Source organism: Pichia kudriavzevii, chromosome 1 (assembly GCF_003054445.1).
Source record: "Pichia kudriavzevii chromosome 1, complete sequence".
Lineage (NCBI taxonomy): Eukaryota > Fungi > Ascomycota > Pichiomycetes > Pichiales > Pichiaceae > Pichia > Pichia kudriavzevii.
In genome coordinates, this window is record NC_042506.1 from 1245096 (window position 1) to 1265398 (window position 20303).

Sequence of the window (20303 nt, forward strand, 5' to 3'; positions counted from 1 at the left end):
TGATATATGTTTACTTGAAATTACAAAATGGAATTCAAAGTCGTTAAGCGTGTGTTGATCGCCAACAGAGGCGAAATTGCGGTTCGGATCATCAATGCTTGCAAGAAGTACAATTTAACGTCCATTTCAATCTACCCAAAGGAGGACATTGAATCTCTCCACGTCTCACAGGCAGACACGGCGGTCCAACTGGAAGGTACCGGCGCAAGCGCTTACATCGATATCGACCAGATTGTCAAGATTGCAATTGACGAGAAAGCGGATGTTGTCATTCCAGGCTATGGATTCTTGAGTGAAAACTCGACCTTTGCAAACAAGCTCGTTGCCAATGGTATTGCGTTTGCAGGGCCATCCCCGGAGTCAGTTGAGAACTTTGGTTTGAAACACCTGGCAAGACAGATGGCCATTGATTGTGGCGTACCGGTTGTTCCAGGATCAGATTTAATTCGTGATGAGACCACGTTGGTCGACACCTGCGAGTCCATTGGATACCCCGTGATTTTGAAGGCTACAGCAGGTGGTGGTGGTATGGGATTGAAGGTGTGCCACTCGTCGGGGGAAGTTGCAAAGAGCTTTGCGGAAGTCAAGTCGAGAGGTGCAACGCTATTTTCCAACACGGGTGTATTCGTTGAGAAATACATCAGGAATGGCCGTCACATTGAAGTGCAAGTTTTTGGTAATGGTCTCGGAGAGGTTGCCTCGTATGGTGAAAGAGAGTGTTCGATCCAACGGCGCCACCAGAAGGTCATCGAGGAGACTCCGAGTCCCTTTGTTGAAAGCCTCGGCAAGCAATACGGGTTGAGGAAGAGCTTGACTGCCTGTGCACGGAAACTTGCGTCCTCGGTCAACTACAAGTCTGCTGGTACGGTTGAGTTTCTAGTCGACGATGACACCGGAGAGTTTTACTTTTTGGAAATGAATACCAGATTGCAAGTTGAGCACGGCATAACCGAGCTTGTGTATGGTGTTGATTTGGTTTACTTTATGTTGTTGCAATGTGAACATGAGCTGGCAGGCACTGTTTTGGATATCGGCGTTTTAACCGAGAACTTGCAATACAACCATGAAGGCGTGGAGATACCAAACGGCCATGCAATTGAGGTTAGGGTCTATGCAGAGAATCCACTCAGAGACTTTACTCCATGTCCTGGCAGACTCCATTTGGTTGAGTTCCCAGACGTCAGTTTCACCGACCACCAGCTAAGAATTGACCATTGGATTGAGACTGGTGGTTGTGTCTCGCCTTACTTTGACCCACTATTAGCCAAGGTTATGGTCTGGTCCCAAACAAGAACGTCGGACAACATCGTCCGTGTGTTGAAGGACACTAAAATCATGGGTCCAGTGAACAACATCCAGTACTGTATTGCGATTCTGGAAAGTGAGGAGTTCAGGAAGGGAGAGACTCTAACCAGCTTCTTGGACACGTTTGACTTCCATCCAAAGATGCTTGAATTTGAAGCAGGTGGTAATTACACTACGATCCAAGACCTGCCTGGCCGGCCTGAAGTTAGACACGGTGTTCCTCGTGCCGGCCCTGTGGACGACCTATCCTTGCAGCTGGCTAATATCATTGTCCACAATGACAGAAACACCGAGGGATTGGAAATCACAGCCAAGGGCCCTACAATCAAGTTCCATTCATCTGCAATCATTGCTTTTGCAGGCGCAAACTTTCCGATTGTTCTGAACAACGACAAGACCTTACCCATGTTTGCGGAGCTACACATTCCAGAGGGCTCGGTGGTTGAGGTGGGTAGTGCAGTTGGCCACTCGTCCAAGTGCTACATGGCCATTCGGGGTGGATTCCCGGGCGTTTCGAAGTATCTAGGCTCGAAGAGTTGCACACCTGCGCTCAAACTGGGTGGACATCAAGGGAGAACATTTGTTGCTGGTGACTGTTTAGACATTGCCGAGGTTGAGAGAGTCGATGAGTTCAAGACAGGCTACGCATTACCGCAGTCCTTCATTCCAAATTACGAGGACAGTGAGGTGATTGTTCGAGTGATCAGTGGACCCCACGACACACCGGACATTGCGTCAGAAGAGGGCTTGCAGACGTTGTACAGCCATCCGTATAGTGTGAACTTCAACTCTAATCGTGGTGCAATTAGACTCGATGGTCCGGCTTTCAAATTCGAGAGAACCAGTGGGGGTGACGGTGGAGGACATCCGAGCAATATACTCGAGTATCCATATCCATGTTGTGGTTTGAGCACAGTTGGTAATATCATGGTATTGTTTGGTGTGGATGGCGCAACACTCTCAGGCTTTACGTGCGTTGCTGTTCCTGCGAGTGTGGATTTTAGGAAGTTCGGGCAAGCTGCAATCAACGGCACGATTCGGTTCAAGCGGGTGTCATACAACGACGCGGTGCAGTTGATGAAGCAGAGAAACGAGTTTCTCGAGCTGGCGGAAACACGTCCAGTTGCCAGTACAGCAGAAAACATGTATTTGAAGTACGATTCGTTGGAGCAATATGAGAGTGTTGAGTGTGTATTTGGTAAGACGTTATATCAGAGAGAGGAGGGTGAGAACATGCCGATGGTTTCATTCAGACAGGGCGGTGAGAGCATGATTGTCATTGATTTTGGCACGACGGAGTTTTCTTTGTTTAACAACGGACGCCAGCACATTCTCGCCAAGGAGATCGAAAGACAGCTGCAAGGCGAGTTTAACTCGATTGAGTGTACTTCAGGTGCCATGGCAGTTACGTTTGATCCATTGCTGGTTGCACGGGATGGCTTGCTATCCAAGTTGGTCTTCCTCGAGAAGAACATCCCCAAGATCGAGACGTTGACGGTTCCATCACGTAAGTTCACATTGCCGGTTTGTTTTGAGCACAGTGCGTTGGATAGCTGCATCAAGAGATACATGCATTCGCAAAGACCGCACGCTCCTTATTTGCCTAGCAATGTTGAGTATTTGATGAGGGCCAACTGTATTGAGACCTTTGAGGAGTTCAAGAAATGTATTATTGGCAAGGCGGAGGTTGTTACTGCGGTATCGTTTCTGTGTGCAGACCCGTTGCTGGTTAGCGTTGATCCCCGAGCAAGATTCCTAACATCGAAATACAACCCGGCACGTACTTCAACGCCCGCTGGTGCCATTGGATCCGGCAGTGTGTCTCAGTCCGTCTACCCAGTGGACTCTCCCGGAGGGTACATGATCTGGGGGATGACGTTGCCAAGTTGGTACTGGGATACGTTTGGTAGGCTTCACGGCAAGCCATGGCCGTTGGAGGTGTTTGACCAAGTGGTGTATTACGAAGTGTCAGAGGCAGAGCTGGAAGAGCTCAATACTAAGGTTCTCACGAAGCAGTTGAAGTTTGAGCCCGAGGACACTGTGTTTGATTTTGGCCAGTATTCCGGGTTTCTGGAGTCCATTTCTAGGGAACTGGAGGAACTACAGCGGAAGAGGAAGGCGGCGTTTGAAGTTTTGGTCGAGGAGGAGATGACGGATCAACTGCTGTGGGAGAGAGAAAAAGAGGAGGCTAGACTGTCGAAGACCGACGTTGGGGACTTGTTATCCGATCCAAACACTATCCAGGTGTGTGCTACAATTCCTGCCAATGTCTTCAAACTGAACTTCAAAAAAGACGATGTGCTTACTGCAGGAAACATCCTTGCGGTGCTAGAAGCAATGAAGATGGAGATCCCACTGAAGATCAGCGACAAGGTAGCCGAACGGGACAACAAATATAGGATTGTGGAGAATGTGGTTGAAGAGGGAGATATCGTGGGTCCTGGAGATGCTGTGGCCATTGTGGTTAAGGTCTAATCTGGATGTACTTGTTTAGCCATATATATACATATATATATATATTTATGTATATATCTACATATATTAAATTGTTTTAGTGTTATAATAATAGTTAAAAACACGTCTGGATACGATTAGAAACAGTCTGGCACCAGGATGTTACAGTTTCTCGTGGAAGTGCATTGGCTGGGCGTCGACCCGAAATTAACGATTCTGTTACAGAGTTCGAGGTTGCTTATACCAAGGTGGAGTACAGAAGAGCTCTGCATTGTCTGGAGAGTTATATAAACTATGCATTGAGTTTCTCAAACGCCCTTCTGGCCGCCTTTATGTTTTCGAGTGAGTTTGGCATGTCAGAATGCAAGCACAACAAGAACGGTGCATCCTTGAAGTTTAAGGCCACATTCTGTCCATCGTTCGAGATGACAATGTCCTCCAACCCGGCCTTCAGAACACGTTCGTAGATCATGTCCGGGGTTTTTGGTTGTGAGCTCTGGGATGTGACTAGTCGGCCCTCAGTCGACCAATCAAGATCGGCATAGAACTCCTGGATCAAGTCGACACCCATATCCTTGGCAACCGTCTCAAACGTGTGGTTCTTTGCACTGATGACCGGAACCCCAAAGGCCTTGGCAGCTCTCAAAACGGCCTTCATGACGCCAATGTCCCTCTCGACATAGAAGTAAAGCTCACCGTGTGGCTTGATGTGACTCAAAGGCATTCCTTCTGCGTCAAGGAAGGCTTTCAATGCGCCGGTCTGGTACATGACGAGGTTGTAGATCTCGTCGGCTGGAATGTCCCATTTCCGTCTACCAAACCCCATTCTGTCGGGCAATCCTGGGTGTGAGCCGACCTTGACGTTGTGTTTCTTTGCCAACGAGACCATTCGGCGCATGATGTTGTAGTCCCCAGCGTGGAACCCACAGGCAATGTTGGCAACATCAATCAGCGGCATGATCTCATCGTCTGGTGCCACAGTATATTTCCCAAAACCTTCTCCCATGTCACAAATGACCCCATACTTGGAAACATACTTTTTGTTCAACTCTGCCGACCCAGATAGTTCTGACATAGAAATTATTTCTATTTAGTTTGTAAATTGTGTCTAACCCAAAACTGCATTTAGTATTGACAAAGAATATGGGAAAATATTTCTCCTAAAAATATCTCCAAGAAGAATTACCAATCACATTTTCGAATTGCATTCTCATGTTTTAACAGATAAGTTCCATTCAAGAGTCACCGCTAATGTTCAATAGATAACTAAGGTTCAAAAATATAAATATTTCTGTAATCCTTAGCGGGATCATTATTTTGAAATGATAGCTTATGACCTTATCAAACGCTCTCATGAAAAAAGGTAGCAACCTCTCAACAGGAAAATGACCCGCAGGCGGATCGGATTTCCATTTGCATTTTTTGCGTGCTCCTGACACTAAACCGTGCGGCTTTTTCTACTAGATTGTTAACCCCGCTTAATATGAGAATCCATGCCACATTATCTAATTATACATCGATATTACACTAAAATTACACATTACTGAAGACTATTTCTGCCTTTTGCTAGGACCTAGCTCATTAGTGCGCCGTTTAACCCTCAATGGAGACCTCGCTAATGCTTTTATAGACGTATTTGATCTTAGTGGGCTTGTATTCAGTTTTTGGGTAGGGGTATGAGTCTGATCTTTCAATGGGGTACCAGGTAAACTTTTATCTAAAACATCATATAACTTTTGCACACCTGAGCTTTTAGACTCTTCTAGTCCACCATTATCACGATTCAAAACATCCGAAATTATGTTTTCCAGCTCATTGATATTCTCTTTGACGTAATTGAAAGTAGACGTTGCCTGGTCATCCCTATATAATAGGTCAGTATTCAACTTATCAAGACTTCCGTGAATTGGAGAAGCCATTTGCGAAATGCCCAAGATAGAATCGGTCAGTTCTGCTTGAACTTCATTGTGGTTCCTTACGGTGGATAGGAGTTTATCTATGTGTTCCTGAGACTTTAGTTGTGTTGTTTCTAGTGTTTTGTCTAACTGATCAGCAGTAGAATCATGTTTCACTTTAAACCGTAACGAATCTTCAGACCACTTGTGCTTCTGTGGTTTGAGTTTTGTATTTAGTTTTTCAATGATTCTGAAATGTTGATCATGTAAATTTTCAGTAATCAAGTTTTCCAGTTTCTGTGTAAAATGCTCTTTGAAAGCATCAATCCGTTCCCTCATGCTGTCTTGAATTACTGAAAGATAAGTTTCTTCCGCCATAAAAGTTTCAAGAAATTCCCCAAATTGATTATTACTAGTAAATTGAGAATTAAAAATAGCTGATAGTTCTGAAATCGAGTTTTTACTGCTACCCAATGAGTTTAAGGTATCACCTTTCAATTCTCTCAATGTACTCTCAATATTTACTATAGAGGACTTTAACATGCTATCAAGTTTGCTTGATTCTTCTATCATTGAAAAGATCTTTCTCAATTCTTCACTAATTCCTGACATTGCATTATGGTTAGGTTTTTCAAATTCTATATTTGAGTTAATATCAACTAGACAGGTCAAAATCTTGCTTGATAAAATAGCTCTCATATCAATTTGAGATTCATAAATCGAACTTAACTGTTTACAGTAGCTTGAATAGAGTTCATTACATTTATGCCTCCAAATAAGCTCGCTCTCTTGTTGTTTCCTGATCTTATTCTCACATTCAACAACCTTGGTCTCCAAATTAGATATGCTTTCACTCAAAACCATATTCTCATTTTTCTCTTGTTCAAGCTTCCTCATTTGGTTATCAAGTTGATTCAACAATGATAATCTAAATCCACGTAACTCTTCGACTTCTTCTTTAAGAGTTTGCTGTGATAGATACATTTCTTTGTAGTTTGAATCATCTAAGACAATACAGTTTTCTCGTCTTCGAGTAGCCATCAAGTCCAGTTTCAATTTCCTGTTTTCCTCAACCAAATCATTGATCACAAATTCTTCACTTACACTGCCGCCAATTTGAGCTGAATTCTGAATATTCTTAGCTTTCGAGGCATATTCTAGCGTGGAAACACTGGCATGTAGATCTTTCAACGTTGGAGCAATATTTGCAACAAGTATAGTCTTTGTTTTTCCACCTAGTGAGTCTTGAAGTAAACGTGTCAATTTCGATTCTCTGTATGGTATAAAATTAGAACCATCTACCAAAGAGTTTATAACTCTCCCTAATGTTAACAAACTTTGATTAATCGAGCCTGCTTCCCTGGCCCTTTGGTTGACAGATCCTGATCTAGCAATGTTTTCTGATCCCGCCAAATCCACTAGGTTCATTTTAGCAAATTGAAACTCTGATCCATTGGGTTTTCTTTTCATCAAATGTATAGTGAAAATCGTATGGGACCTACTAGAATTATCATTCATTTTTGTAGAGGCAATTTTCTTTCTATTAAGCCCTATTCTGAATGTTCTCATTGCATCTTGAAAATCTTTTATATAAAACTCTTCCAGTGATTTGATTTTTATGATTTTATTGTGTTCATAGATTGATAAATTCTTATCATTTTTTCCATCACTTAACAAATCCTTCAGTACTTCGTTGTATATCTCAACAAATGAGCATTTCAGAATAAGGTTATCTGTTTCATGTTCAAATAACCGCTTAAGGCATCTGGGAATTATACCGCTTTCAGGGGTCAAAGAATCATCTCTAACTTTTCCACACATAGTGTAGGTTTTGCCTGCACCAGTTTGACCATACGCAAATATTGTACAGTTAAAACCTCTCAAAAAATCATCACATATTCCTTCTGCTGCATTTTGGAAAAAAGTCATTTGATCGGTCGTTGGCCCATAAACTTGATCTAATCTATAGGTTCTCGAAGGCTCTATCTTTTCTTCCTTTAGATCTTCTGGCACCTGAATCTTCACTTCATGCGGTTTTTCTGAATCTATAAAGACAACATTTGGACTGTTTTGTTCATCATCCATGTATCCACGGCCTCGGCATCTTACTATAACATTGATGGATTCTGTAAACAGACTAACATCTTCAATTCTCGATACATTACTCGATTTTGAAATCATCGAATGTGATTGAATGCTACTTCTGCGCCTGGGAACTTCTTTGCCCCGAATCATTTCACTTCTTTGTCACTTATATATCTTATAAAAGAAGAAGAATAATATAAACGTGAAACGAAATCAAAACAAACATTTAATAAAACTGCTTTTTTTTTTCATTTTTGTTTGTGCATATCGCGTTAAAAGATTATGAACATACAGAAAAAATGAGGATGATCCATCTAATATTCTTCATATTATCATAACCAAAAATAAATGCATAAATTAGAACTAGAGATATGCAGTTGACATTTGGGAGGGTTTGTTTGTATATTCAAATACCCACTTGTCAAAAAACGTATGGAAGTTCACGCATTACCTATCGATAATTTCAATATCACCTATTCGGTCCAGAATTTTGAACACCTCTGTATTCGGTAGTTCCATTGTTGTACATATGGAATCCAAATGCTGGTTATGCCTTATTAATCTCAGTAATGTTTTTTCTTGCTTTATCTCTTTTCTGCGTCTTTTTTCAGCCAAGACGTCTTCGAATTGGTCATGATCAGAATCTAATCTTCCAACATCACCTTCCTCCTGATCCTGTTCATCATCATCTGTGCTTGTTTCACTTTCACAGTCTGTAAATTCTGAAGTAGGATCTATGTTCTTTAGTCCAGGTTTTAGTAAATCAGCCTTGGGTTTTGACAAAATTGGTAGTGCTGATGCATTGAATTCATTTTTGTTATACTCTCTTCGTTCCAAATCAATTGCATCGCTGACATTCAGACTTGATAGTTTTCCCGATACAGGATAGCTATGTACTCTTGCAATAATCCCTGCTCGAACCCCAAAAGTGATAAATTTACGAACATCAATGTACTCAAGTGATACCGCATTGTCCTTGTACCACTGCTTAACGCTGACGTGGGAGTTCAAGGAATTATAAAGTTGAAACAGAGTAGCTTTAGAAGGAAGTGAGATGACACTTGGTTGTTGTTTTTTTTGATTGAAAGGATTACTTGATACAGAATCCATAGTTTGCAGTTGTGGTTTCCTTGGTTGTTTTGTAGATGAAAATGAAGCTGATATGGTATTGGCATTTTCAGATTTGGAATTTATCGAAACATAAGATGCTGAATTTCTATGTAATCCCTTAGTTTCTAGAGGTAATCCGCCAAATGACCCATTTATTGACATGACATAATCTTGGCAAGATTTAGCCATATTTGGATCACGCAAAAAATTCCCTATTGAAGAGGTTACCATATAATGATTAGAGAACTGGAAGATATCCAGAATTGTGATTGCATTATAATGCAATAAATGTCGGATACACTCCTTAGTTAGATTTAGATCTGCGTTTGACAGGACTGAAATTTTATAAACTGAATTTATACCGTTAATGAAGGGGACAATCTTGAGCATAGTTGGGTCCCATAAGGAGTCAATCAGGGAATCTAGTTTCAATATTGCAATGGGGACATCGTACGAATGTATGTGAGGAGGTGGTGGCGAAATAGGAAACAACTTTAAGTCCACGGAATTCGATGCATCTATAGGAATCATACACTCTGAATAATTATTCAAATCTTGATAAATCTGCTGAATCAAAGATTCAATTGACTTTAACTGGAGTTGTGAGTTTGAGTCTAGGCCTGGCATTACTTTCTCTAATACTATCTGTTGGCTTGCGTCATCCCAATCATCAACAACCTTTAAATATTTGTTATTCATATTGAATTTTCCAATTTGATTCAAGTGTTGCAAATTCGATGAAGAGTTTGATTGTTGATAATAAACATGAGAATCTTTCAAACACTTTGAAAGCAATTGGCTCTGTTCCTCCAATGCTCTGAACATTTTGCCGATTCTCTTTATATTACCCTCATAGGGAGTTGTATCACTGTCATATGAAAACACAAAACAGAGGTTAAATCCAAACGAATTCCTTGCATAATGTGGTGCATAAATATTGACAGGAAATCCCGAAATCCTATACTTATCTATTTTCAAAGTTATTAGTTTATTGCATAAACTCGGTTTGGGAATAACATAATTTTTTATTGTATCAAAATCAAAAAGGGGTTCAGAGAAGGCGCTTGAGTCTGGTAAGTTATTATTTATTAAATTATCATCATGCGAAGGTGGGACAATTACTCCACTCGGAACCTGGTGGATTACCTTGGTCCCCTCAGTTGGATGGAACACGGAGTAGAATATAGCAATGATAGGACTGAACCCATCTACGGTTTCCATTGATAATGACTGCTCGATGCTCAAGTATACAGTCTTACATAGAGTAAGGGGAAGAAAAGGTTTGAACTTCTTCTTACAATATTTAGCAAATGATGCACTTTAAGAAAGCGATCTCGCCGAGACATTCCAATTCATGTCTGGTAAGTCGAGTTTTGGCTGGATAAATTTATACACTTCTTGCACAAGTCTTTTAGCAAAAGACTCAATAATAGCGTTGTCTTCCACGTTGAACTTGTCTTTCAAGATGGCTCTGCAACTGTTTGTCATATAAGAAACAACCATGGTGGGGTAGACATGGCCCAAATCAAACCCAAAAGTCAACATGCTCGCATAAGTTTCAACTTCAAAATGGACACATTCTCTCACTAATGTAGCAAATGCATTCTTGTGGATCTCTGTTGTATCTGGATGGATAAAGTCATAGTCTTTGTAGAAGGAGAAGTTGTCAACAGAAACCTGGGGGTCACTGTTGAACATCTCAGTAACTCCAGTTTGTTTTGCTCTTTGGGCAATATCTAGTGCCTTTGCATTGCCGTTTGGATTGACTAATGGTTGCATTCTTGAATAATTAATTTAACGAAAGAAAGGCTTCTTAAATGTAACGAGGTTGAATAAGAAGATGAAGGTATAACACAAAATTATTTCAATATACTTCAGCCATGTATTCTAAATTCACCATGGAAAAATGTAGTGGGAATTTAAATAATGCCGCTCTCCGAGATATTTAACACGGCTAATCCTCTTCTTTTGTACAATATACACCGAAAGAGCCAAAAATGGCCCCTATGTATGTATAAAGAAATCAAATACCTGTATTTTTTTCCTCTAGAAACAGCAATGTATACTAACTATTTTTCAGTCGAACCCATTTGAGAATCACACATGACCATATCTTACCAATTCGTACGTTTGTTAATCGTCAACAAATTCAAAAAAATAGAGTGAAACATCCCCTGCTTATGGGACTAGGCGATGAACAGAAATATAATGTGCAGCTATCCAAAGTGAAACGTGTGATCATTTCAAATAGACACTTACGTGAGTTATATAATGATGATCATATAAAAGGCAAATTAATGTCAATTTTATTTGAACTGGAGAAAGATGAAATTTTTTCCATGTCTAAATGTTATGATGGTAAAGATTTTAAAGATAGTGAGCAATTATACATACCGATAAGTAATGAATCATGGAAATGTCAAATTGTGACATCGTGGAATGAGATTGAAACTTTAAGAAAATGGATGTATGGAGAAGATATACCCCTCAGCCGAAGCCAATGGAGGAAATGTGAAAAACTAATGATTAGAAGATTAGAATTTGACAGCAGCAAAAGTATCAGTTTACTTAGTGACGATGAAAGTAAGAAGGAGGAGGAGGAAGAAGAAGACAGCAAAAAAAATGTGACGTTCAAATACGAGAAATCTCATGTTGCCCCAGTGTCTTTGAATATTCACGTACACTTTAAGGTTTAGCATGATTAAACGCAATCTACGTTGATTCCCAAAGATGGGTGAATATTTTAAGGGATATAGTTTAGTATAACTTGTACAATGACAAAAATATTTTTTTTTTTAAAAAAAAACACACAAAAGGATTTTAGAGAACAAATATTAATATTGACAACAAAAAGAATTAATTTAAAGCTGTGGTGAATAGTAAACAAATTAGGAACTTGTTCCCCTGGCAATTTAAACAAAGGAACCAGTAAACGATATTCAGAATAGGTAAATTATAGAGGAATCTAGAAGGATTAAGCGCCAACAGCTTGCTGGTGTTCTTCATTCCATTCTTCATCTTCAACATGCAAGTTGTCGACATCATCAGCCAATTCATCTTCATAGTCACCGACTTTAAAAGAAAGTGTTGGTTTAACAGCTGCTGTTTCAAAAGTCCAAGTAGCCAAAGCATTTTCACAGTCAATGATGATCTGCTTAGAAGCTTCATAACCATCATAGGAAGGTCTAGTTTCACCTGGAGTAACTGGAGAGTCATCTAATAGTTCAAGAAGGGCCTTACCATAACCTGCAATAAGAGCAACTTTTTCAGCATATTCTCTAATAGAATCGAATTGGTAAGAGAATGAAGCCTTCAATTTTTCTCTTGTAATGTTGGATAATTGTGCTTCAGCAACTAAAGATTCTGCTTCAGCTCTAACTAATTCTTGTTCAAGGATAGAAATCTTTGGGGATTGTGGGTCCTTGTATTTCAAGTAAGCAATTTGATCGGTAATCTTATGCTTTCTATCTCTTGAAGGTTGGACAGAACCTTCAATGTCTCTAATGGACTTGATGGTGATTCTGTATTGGTCATACCTGTCAATAAATTGGTCCTCTAATTCTCCAATCTCGTAGATGAGGACACCTAATTTATCGGTGATATCAGAGACATCATCTTCATTATCTGCACCCCAAAGTGATAATTGTCTTGCTGCATCTCTTCTTTCTCTAGAACAAACCTCGATGGCTCTCATAACATTCTTCTCCATCTTGACCAACTGCGCCAATTTTCTGGAAAGCTCTGGACCAAAGGATCCAGCAGTGCTTCTCCTGAAAGAATTTGCAAGACCACCTGGCCCAAAGAATCTTGGAGATTTCGTGGAAGATGGCGGAACCGGAATTGGATTTTGTAAATCAGAAGCAGTAGGAGCTCTGTTTGATCTTAAGGAGTATGTTCTATGCATTGTTTCTTGTAGTTGGTTGCTTATGATGATTGAACCACTAAGGATATGAAAATGTAAACTCCACAATGAAGAGAAAGAAGAAACATCGCCATAGAGAAGAAAGGCAACCCAGCCATGGAAGGAACTCAATTGTACACTCGACAGAAAATGGAGGATGTGCAGGAGGAAGATTATGGGGGGGCTCAGTTCTTGCCGAATCTGGAAACGCGCCTGCCGAATGCGGAAACGACAACAGCAGTTGCCTATTACGGATGTTCGCAATGGGGATAAATTTTCGTGTACTACATTTTTGATGGGGGGGAAATCAAAGGGGATGCACATTGTCATTACAACTTTTTACTTGATTCATTGATGGATAGATAAAAGAGTTAAAAATAAAGGCATAAGATACGGAGAAGGAACAGATGTAAAAGGTGTACAAAAGTAAACAAAAAGGCGGTTGTTTTCAGTTACCCGTGTAGCGGAACAGTGACAAGTTCGACCTGCCTCTTGGTCTCTCACTGTAGACACTGCCTGTGGTGTTGGTGTTGGTGTTGGTGTTGGTGTTGGTGTTGCCATTTCCATTTCCATTTCCATTGGAATTTGTCACGTCTTGCAACGGCACACGTATGGAAAGTGGCGATGGACGGTATGTTCGACCGGGCTTCTCTCCAGTGGGCCTGGACATCCATTTCTCAGACAGGGTCCGATTCTCAGCATTCAACTTGTTTTCCGGCACATGCTGGAATGAGTATATTTCCCCCAAGATGTTGCTCTTGTCGACTTTTTCTTCCTCTTCCTCTTGTTCTTCTGCTGTTGATTTGGCTCTACCATTTTCAAGTCCCGAATCCATGCTAAGGTTCCATTCGTCGTCTTGAATGTTCTCATCTACACTTTCGATACCTACTGTCGTTGTGCGCCTAAGTTTCCCCTCTGCGCATTTCCCCTCTTTTCCTTCTTCTTGAAGATAACATTCGGTGTTCACCTCCCCCGGATCTGTAGAGAAGGAAATCGAACTGTTTCCCGTACCCAAAGATGCTGGAGTTTGTCTATTGAATGTCCGGTCCATCTTAACTAATGTACTTTCGCTCATATCCGAACTGTTTATATAATCCTCCGCTTCATCAGACTCACTTGGTATCAATTGTCTTGTCTCCTCCTTTGAGGAGACTACGTGTTCTGCCTCACTTATACTAGAAGTATCCATTTTATCGGCTGTTTCTTCGTGCTCACTCTTCAAGGCATTGCTCAATTTCTTATTAACTTCATTTATCTCATCCTCCGTTATATCCTCAACATCTGAAGATGATGCTGCAAACTCTCTTTGAATATCGTGTGTTGGTCTGGTAGGAACATTTGTTTTATGGTTATTAAAAAAACGGCTAATTGTTGGCTGGCCTCCAAGGTCATTGCCATTTAATAGTCTTTGTCTTTTCGTTGTAGGAGATTCTTTGATAGGATCTTTCTTTTGAGATTGCTTATTACGAACAAAGCTAGCAAATTGGTCAATCTGCATGGCAGATTTCCTCTTCCTAGTAACTAATGGCTGACTCTCCATTTGTCGAACAGGGACGTTGTTTGTAGTTACAGATCTCTTCACTGTATGACCTGACTTCATAAAATTGGAATTCGTCGGTAGAGACAATGATCTGGTTGCTATTGGATTTACTTTGTTTTCCCATGATATTAAGATTTTTTTCGTAAATGGATCTAAATCTCCAGTTGCAATTTTTTCATGTATCTCGGAATCTAGTAAGAATCCCGTACATGAATATATATACTCTTTGGAATTATTAGAAATCACCTCTTCGGTTAATGGGTTCATGTGTTGGGCCATTTTTTCTATCGGATTGAAAACAATCTGATGTCTAAATGCAATTTTAGCTCTTTTATACTCTTCCTCAAATTCACTGGGTATGCTTTTACCCTCAACTCTGATACAGGACAAAACACGCTCAATTGTCTTGTAACTTTGAGATAACTGAATGGCCTTTTGCATACCTATACCAGGGATCCCTTTGGTGTAATCGCATCCACTCACAGTGGCCATCAGTAATAGCTGATCATCGTTGAAGTTACTAATATACGAACCTTTACAATTCTTGAAATTATCTCTTCTAACCTCGATACAATGGCCCTGGTCGTTCAGCTTAGTAATAAGAGTTTTGCACCCAAAAATCAGTAAATCGGAATCTTCACTGATAATTCCTTCAACTAAACCAATTTTCTCCAAGAAAACCATCTGGGAATCTGCCTCATAAGGTGCAACAATGTATTTTATTGCTTTACCCTTAAAGACATCAATCAGAGATTTGGCCATTTCAGGGGAAACATCACATGCCTTTTGAAAATAGCTAAAAGCCAATTTATTGTTTTTGTTGGCCTTTGCCTCCAAAGCCATTCTTTTATATTCCTGTCGACGTGTTTCTCTCTCCTTCTCGGTATTTCCTTTGGTTGGTAGATAATCACCGTCCAAAACAAAATAGGGAGTAATATTGAAATGTTTCAACATATCCAGCTTCTTTAAAAAATAGTTAATGTATGCTCTAGTAGGTCTCTCCATCACCAAATCTTCAGCACAACAGAAGGTAGATTTGTGTAACCATGCGTAGGTATCAATAGCTAAAGTTTTCCCTCTGTATCTTTCCAAGCTTGTAAGCTCTTGGATTGGTTTCAACACCGGAAGAAGCCCAGATACACCCATATTTCAGATATAATGAGAGTGATATCAATCAAGGTCGTTGGGTTCTTCACAGTTTTACACCATCCAGAGATGGAAAAAAGGTTACCTTATTTCTCTCCTCAAAACTTTACAATATTGAAAACCACGTAAACAATTGCAAACGCGAATATCCAAATTTCAGAGGACTCAACTGAAATTTGAAAGCGCGTCCAAGACAGTAACATGAATTTGAGCAAATCATAATATACACACAATACACCATCAGCTCTGAAGGTCTGTCTTGTTATTGCGTTATTTCAGAGTATCTGCTGTACAGATAACTACCTTTCACTAAAATGGATCCTCAGAATGGGTTTGTGGGAGGTCAGCAAGATATGCTTGCACAAAGTTTAGAAAACCTGTCTTTTGGGTCGTCTGAAAATTTAAACACTACCCAAAATTCTAATAATAAAGCACCGAGATCGAAGAGAAGAGGTAATCATGCTTTCCATAATCTCACGTCTCAGTCTCAACTATTACAGGACTCATACGTGGATCCTAACGAGGCGGCATTCGCTATTGGTTTAGTACCTCCGCAAATGAATGCCAGCAATATTTTGAACCAAACACCTACGATGGCAGGTACACCAGCTTTTCAACAACAAGGATTTGTTCAAGCATTAGAACAGCATAATTCAAATGCACCTACACAACAGCTTGCATCACAAATAGACGATTCCAAACATGTTCTTAGAAGTCCGAAAGTTCAAGAAAGAGGTGTCTCTGAAAATTCTGACCTATACAATATAAATACACCGACTGTTATTGATGATTTGTCTATTTCATCACTTAGAAATAAAATGAATGAAACCTATCAAAAAGATCCTTTCTTGAGCTTCGAACATGTTTCGCCACCTCTCGCGGGCACAAGATACCAGGCTATTGACCAAGCGAATGCTACACCACATTATTCTAGAATGACATTATACAGTGTTCCATACTCTGAAGAGTTGAGAAAACAATCTAAAATACCATTAGGTATGGTTTTGCGACCATTTGCAGAATTCGTTCCAGAATCGGAAGTTCCAATGAAGGTCCCACAAATTAAGATTTTTCAAGGCCAGACAGTTCCAAGGTGTAGAAGATGTCGTGCATATTTAAACCCAGGTATGCAATATGGAATCAATACAATGACTTGTAATATTTGTGGATTTGTGTCTCCTGTTCCTGAGGAGTATGCGGCTACTGTAGATCATCGTGGTATTAGAGAAGATTACCATATACGTCCAGAACTTCATACAGGTGTCGTCGATTATGTTGTTCCTAAAGATTACAATTTAGATTCGGAGGTTGAACCAAATCCAACACACAGGGTATTTTTGATCGACTTAACACATAGTGCCTATAAATCCAAACTTGTTGAAACAGTGTGCTCTGCTGTAAGAATGTCTCTTTATAAAGATGATGGTACCTCTAATTTGCCTGAAGGCACGAAAATTGCAATAGTTGGTTATGACACAAGTTTACACTTTTATGATTTATCCCCAGGTTTGCTGCAAGCTTCTGTTTCCATAGTTACCGACTTGGAAGATCCATTTATTCCATTTGAAGGGGGCCTTTTTGTCGATCCTGTAGAATCTTCTGATATTATTGAACTGACATTGGCTACAATTGAACAGAGTATTAGGTATATTCAGCCTGAACCAGCTTTAGGTTCAGCCTTAAAAGTATGTGGTGACTTGTTGAGCGAAGTTGGTGGTGGTCAAATTATTGCAGTTTTGTCGACTATTCCGTCATTTGGACCCGGTAATTTAATTCCAAAACAACAAACTAACGGTAAGTCCGATTTGGAGTTTATCAAGGAAACAACAACAGCTGATAATAAGTATTATCAACAGTTGACTGATAAATTTATAAAAAACAATATTGGTGTCAACCTATTTGTTGCATCTCAATCAAATGTGGACTTGATTAATCTTGCCTCATTTGCGACAGGCACAGGAGGAACCATCCGGGACTTCCTACCATTTAATGTTGAAAGGGATGAGATCACGCTTATCTTTGAAATTAAGAAGGCCGTTCAAAATCTTGCAGGTTATCAATGTCAATTGAAAATCCGTTGTTCTCACGGTTTACATGTGAAGGATTACTATGGCCCATTTCCTACTACTTCCGGTGTAAATGCACCAACTATCGCAATTGTTAGTGGTGACACATCAATTGTAGCTGATTTTGCTTATGACAACAAATTGGACACAAAAAAAGATGCACATTTCCAAGCTGCATTGTTATATACATCAAAAGATGGTGTTAGGAAAGTTAGGGTTGTGAACAGCATTTTATCAGTTACCCAAAAAATAAATCATGTCTTTGACTTTAGTGATCAAGATGCAGTTGCTAAGGTTTTGATTACCAAAGCGTGTGAGAATTTCAGGAGTTCCGCTTTAACCGCAACTAAAAACTCTTTGATCATGGAGTGTGCCGAAATTATGGCCTCTTATAAACATCATGTTGCTAGTTACAACGCCATGCCAACCCAGTTGATCTTACCCCAGAGTTTGAAGACTTTACCAATGACGATTTTAGCTGTTTTAAAGAGCAAGGCGTTTAGGCAAAAATTGCACTTTTCAGATTTACGTGTGGATTCCTTAACTAAGCTATCTCAATATAATTTAACAAAACTTTCAACTTATCTTTACCCTGCATTGTTCTGCATTCATTCCTTAGATGAAGATGACTTCATGGTCGATGACGAAACAGGATTGATGAATATTGGCAAAATGCTACCTTTAAGTGTATCAAATCTTGAATTTGGAGGTGCTTACTTGATATTCAATTGTGACAGAATTTTTATATGGCTACACAGTGAAGTTAACCCACTACTATTACAAGACTTGTTTGGACCACATATTGATTCACTATCAAAAGTAACTTCCCATATTTCTAGCTTACCTGATTTAGATACTTACATCTCCCACCAAGTCAGGAATATGATAAGTTTCTTAACTAAGCATTATAATGGTTTGGAAAAACAGAGCATTGAGATTTGTAGATTTAGGGTTGATCCAAATGAGATGGAATTCCATCAAATGTTTGTCGAAGAAAAATCGGATGATTTAGTTTGGTCATATGCGGACTTTCTGAAGGAGCTACACAAACAGATTGATATTAAAGAAAAAGGTATTTCGTCCCTAAATTCAGCCAATTCTAATGATAATGATGGTGAAAATATCAGCAGAAAGTTTGGAATCTTTTGAGTTTTTGATAATGCCAACGCAAGTCAGTTATCTTTCAGGCTACTAATTCGAACCAAAACTGTATCAGAGACAAGAAATTTAGTGTCCTGTAGATTTAGTTCAATCACCCATTGAAGCTTATGGGTTGCTTTGGATATGATTGAATCAAGTGCTTCTCTATGGTCATTTCATGAACTAAAGTTTCTCCTTATATATGATTTGTTTCTGTAAGATTCCATACTTCGCCAGAAGACTAGCTATTTTGCTTGTTCTGATAGTCTTTCCTATAGCGCTACCAAAAAGTCACCTTCACTACATATGTCATTGAATGATCTTTGGTAATTGTTGCCAAATCGGTCATCAGATAGGGTCAACTTTACACTGCCGATGCATTTCTAAAATTTAGTATAACATCAGCTCCTCAATTATATCAACAAGTGCTCCCTAATAGACTGTTCCTTTATGTATGTCGATTGTCACTAAGCGTAAGGTCTTCAATGATCTGAATTCTCTTTCAAAACCCTAAAACTATGCCGTTTTAAGATTTCTAAACAATGGCATTAAACGAAAATAAGTACCACAGGAAAACTAGTTTGCAGGTTAACTGGTTTATTTGTTCACTCTTTCAGCCACAGACAGTAATTTCTTAAACTGGCCTTTATCAACAAATACAGAAATTTCTGTTCCTGTTATCCACATAATACTCTTTGTACCAGCACATTTTAAGATAACCATTCTAAGATATCCTTTAACTTGAGAAGCTACTTCCACAAGCTATTATTTGAGAATAAACACGAAATTAGTTTAGCAAGTCTTTAATTGACGAGTCCTATAGGACAGAAAGGCAAACTTCAATCTTACTTGTTTACCTGTAAGGGCGACAATATATCCTGCTGTATTCAATCTTTGACCTTACTAAAATTTGAAAATCAGGGACTGGCATTTCATGGGTAAAAAAGGAAGAAAGATGTTTCCATAGCAACCACAGCATCCAACTCAAGACTACAAGAGGACATGTCCTGTGACGTTTGTACTGGAGTTTTGAAAGAGTACAATAACTGTGTTGGTATGGAGAACATACAAAGCATTGTTGGGAGTACCCTAATTTTCAATATTGAGTTTTTTTTGGGAAAGGGAGGGGGGATTGGTGGATATAACAAGGGTACAATTATTTTGGCTATGATGCACATACCATCTGCTGGGGTTTTTAAGACATCTTTGCGCTTAATGGTGAGTATGGCCACCAAGCTGCAAATGCAACTCAGATTGGAGCTTGGTGTTCAATTTAGTGAACATAACGTATGCTCCCGCAGTTCTAGTGATTGTTTCTACTGAAATCACGTTTCCTGTTGCTTCTAGAACGTATGAAACACTGTATAAGATGATACACACATTATCAGGTCCTTCAAAAGCAAAATTACCATAACCACTGATGGAGAGGTTACCACCACTAATAACTTTGACAAAACCACTAGCGGGAGGGGGTAGAATCGGTCAAGTGATCACCTTTTTTTTGTCAAAAGTAATGTGGAGCCAGTATGTAGGGTATAGTCATCCTTCGGATTCAAACCTGGTGATAGACCTGACCATGAAATATAAGCTGTGTTTGAAGACTGGGTAATCATATTCTGACCATGGGTGCCTGTTGAAACTGGAGCAGATGCGGTACAATT

At 39.6% G+C, this 20303-nt stretch overlaps 9 protein-coding genes across 9 annotated transcripts; 3 read left to right on the forward strand and 6 right to left on the reverse strand.

Moving 5' to 3' along the window:
• Positions 1–27: 27 nt before the first annotated feature.
• On the forward strand, positions 28–3780 carry C5L36_0A05680 (uncharacterized protein; the record flags this gene model as incomplete). The annotated part of the gene is made up of 1 exon (XM_029463590.1): positions 28–3780. One exon carries the CDS (start codon positions 28–30, stop codon positions 3778–3780), a length of 3753 nt encoding a protein of 1250 aa, XP_029319450.1.
• A 271-nt stretch (positions 3781–4051) lies between these two features.
• Positions 4052–4834, reverse strand: C5L36_0A05685 (uncharacterized protein; the record flags this gene model as incomplete). The annotated part of the gene is made up of 1 exon (XM_029463591.1): positions 4052–4834. One exon carries the CDS (start codon positions 4832–4834, stop codon positions 4052–4054), a length of 783 nt encoding a protein of 260 aa, XP_029319451.1.
• A 475-nt stretch (positions 4835–5309) lies between these two features.
• C5L36_0A05690 (uncharacterized protein) lies at positions 5310–7889 on the reverse strand (the record flags this gene model as incomplete). Its single annotated transcript, XM_029463592.1, has 1 exon — positions 5310–7889. One exon carries the CDS (start codon positions 7887–7889, stop codon positions 5310–5312), a length of 2580 nt encoding a protein of 859 aa, XP_029319452.1.
• Positions 7890–8186: 297 nt separating this feature from the next.
• On the reverse strand, positions 8187–10070 carry C5L36_0A05700 (uncharacterized protein; the record flags this gene model as incomplete). The annotated part of the gene is made up of 1 exon (XM_029463593.1): positions 8187–10070. The coding sequence occupies one exon, from the start codon at positions 10068–10070 to the stop codon at positions 8187–8189; it is 1884 nt and encodes a 627-aa protein (XP_029319453.1).
• Positions 10071–10169: 99 nt separating this feature from the next.
• C5L36_0A05710 (uncharacterized protein) lies at positions 10170–10628 on the reverse strand (the record flags this gene model as incomplete). Its single annotated transcript, XM_029463594.1, has 1 exon — positions 10170–10628. The coding sequence occupies one exon, from the start codon at positions 10626–10628 to the stop codon at positions 10170–10172; it is 459 nt and encodes a 152-aa protein (XP_029319454.1).
• A 401-nt stretch (positions 10629–11029) lies between these two features.
• C5L36_0A05720 (uncharacterized protein) lies at positions 11030–11545 on the forward strand (the record flags this gene model as incomplete). The annotated part of the gene is made up of 1 exon (XM_029463595.1): positions 11030–11545. One exon carries the CDS (start codon positions 11030–11032, stop codon positions 11543–11545), a length of 516 nt encoding a protein of 171 aa, XP_029319455.1.
• A 278-nt stretch (positions 11546–11823) lies between these two features.
• Positions 11824–13080, reverse strand: C5L36_0A05730 (uncharacterized protein; the record flags this gene model as incomplete). The annotated part of the gene is made up of 1 exon (XM_029463596.1): positions 11824–13080. One exon carries the CDS (start codon positions 13078–13080, stop codon positions 11824–11826), a length of 1257 nt encoding a protein of 418 aa, XP_029319456.1.
• Positions 13081–13198: 118 nt separating this feature from the next.
• On the reverse strand, positions 13199–15436 carry C5L36_0A05740 (uncharacterized protein; the record flags this gene model as incomplete). The annotated part of the gene is made up of 1 exon (XM_029463597.1): positions 13199–15436. One exon carries the CDS (start codon positions 15434–15436, stop codon positions 13199–13201), a length of 2238 nt encoding a protein of 745 aa, XP_029319457.1.
• A 314-nt stretch (positions 15437–15750) lies between these two features.
• Positions 15751–18651, forward strand: C5L36_0A05750 (uncharacterized protein; the record flags this gene model as incomplete). The annotated part of the gene is made up of 1 exon (XM_029463598.1): positions 15751–18651. One exon carries the CDS (start codon positions 15751–15753, stop codon positions 18649–18651), a length of 2901 nt encoding a protein of 966 aa, XP_029319458.1.
• Between the last annotated feature and the right edge of the window lie 1652 nt (positions 18652–20303).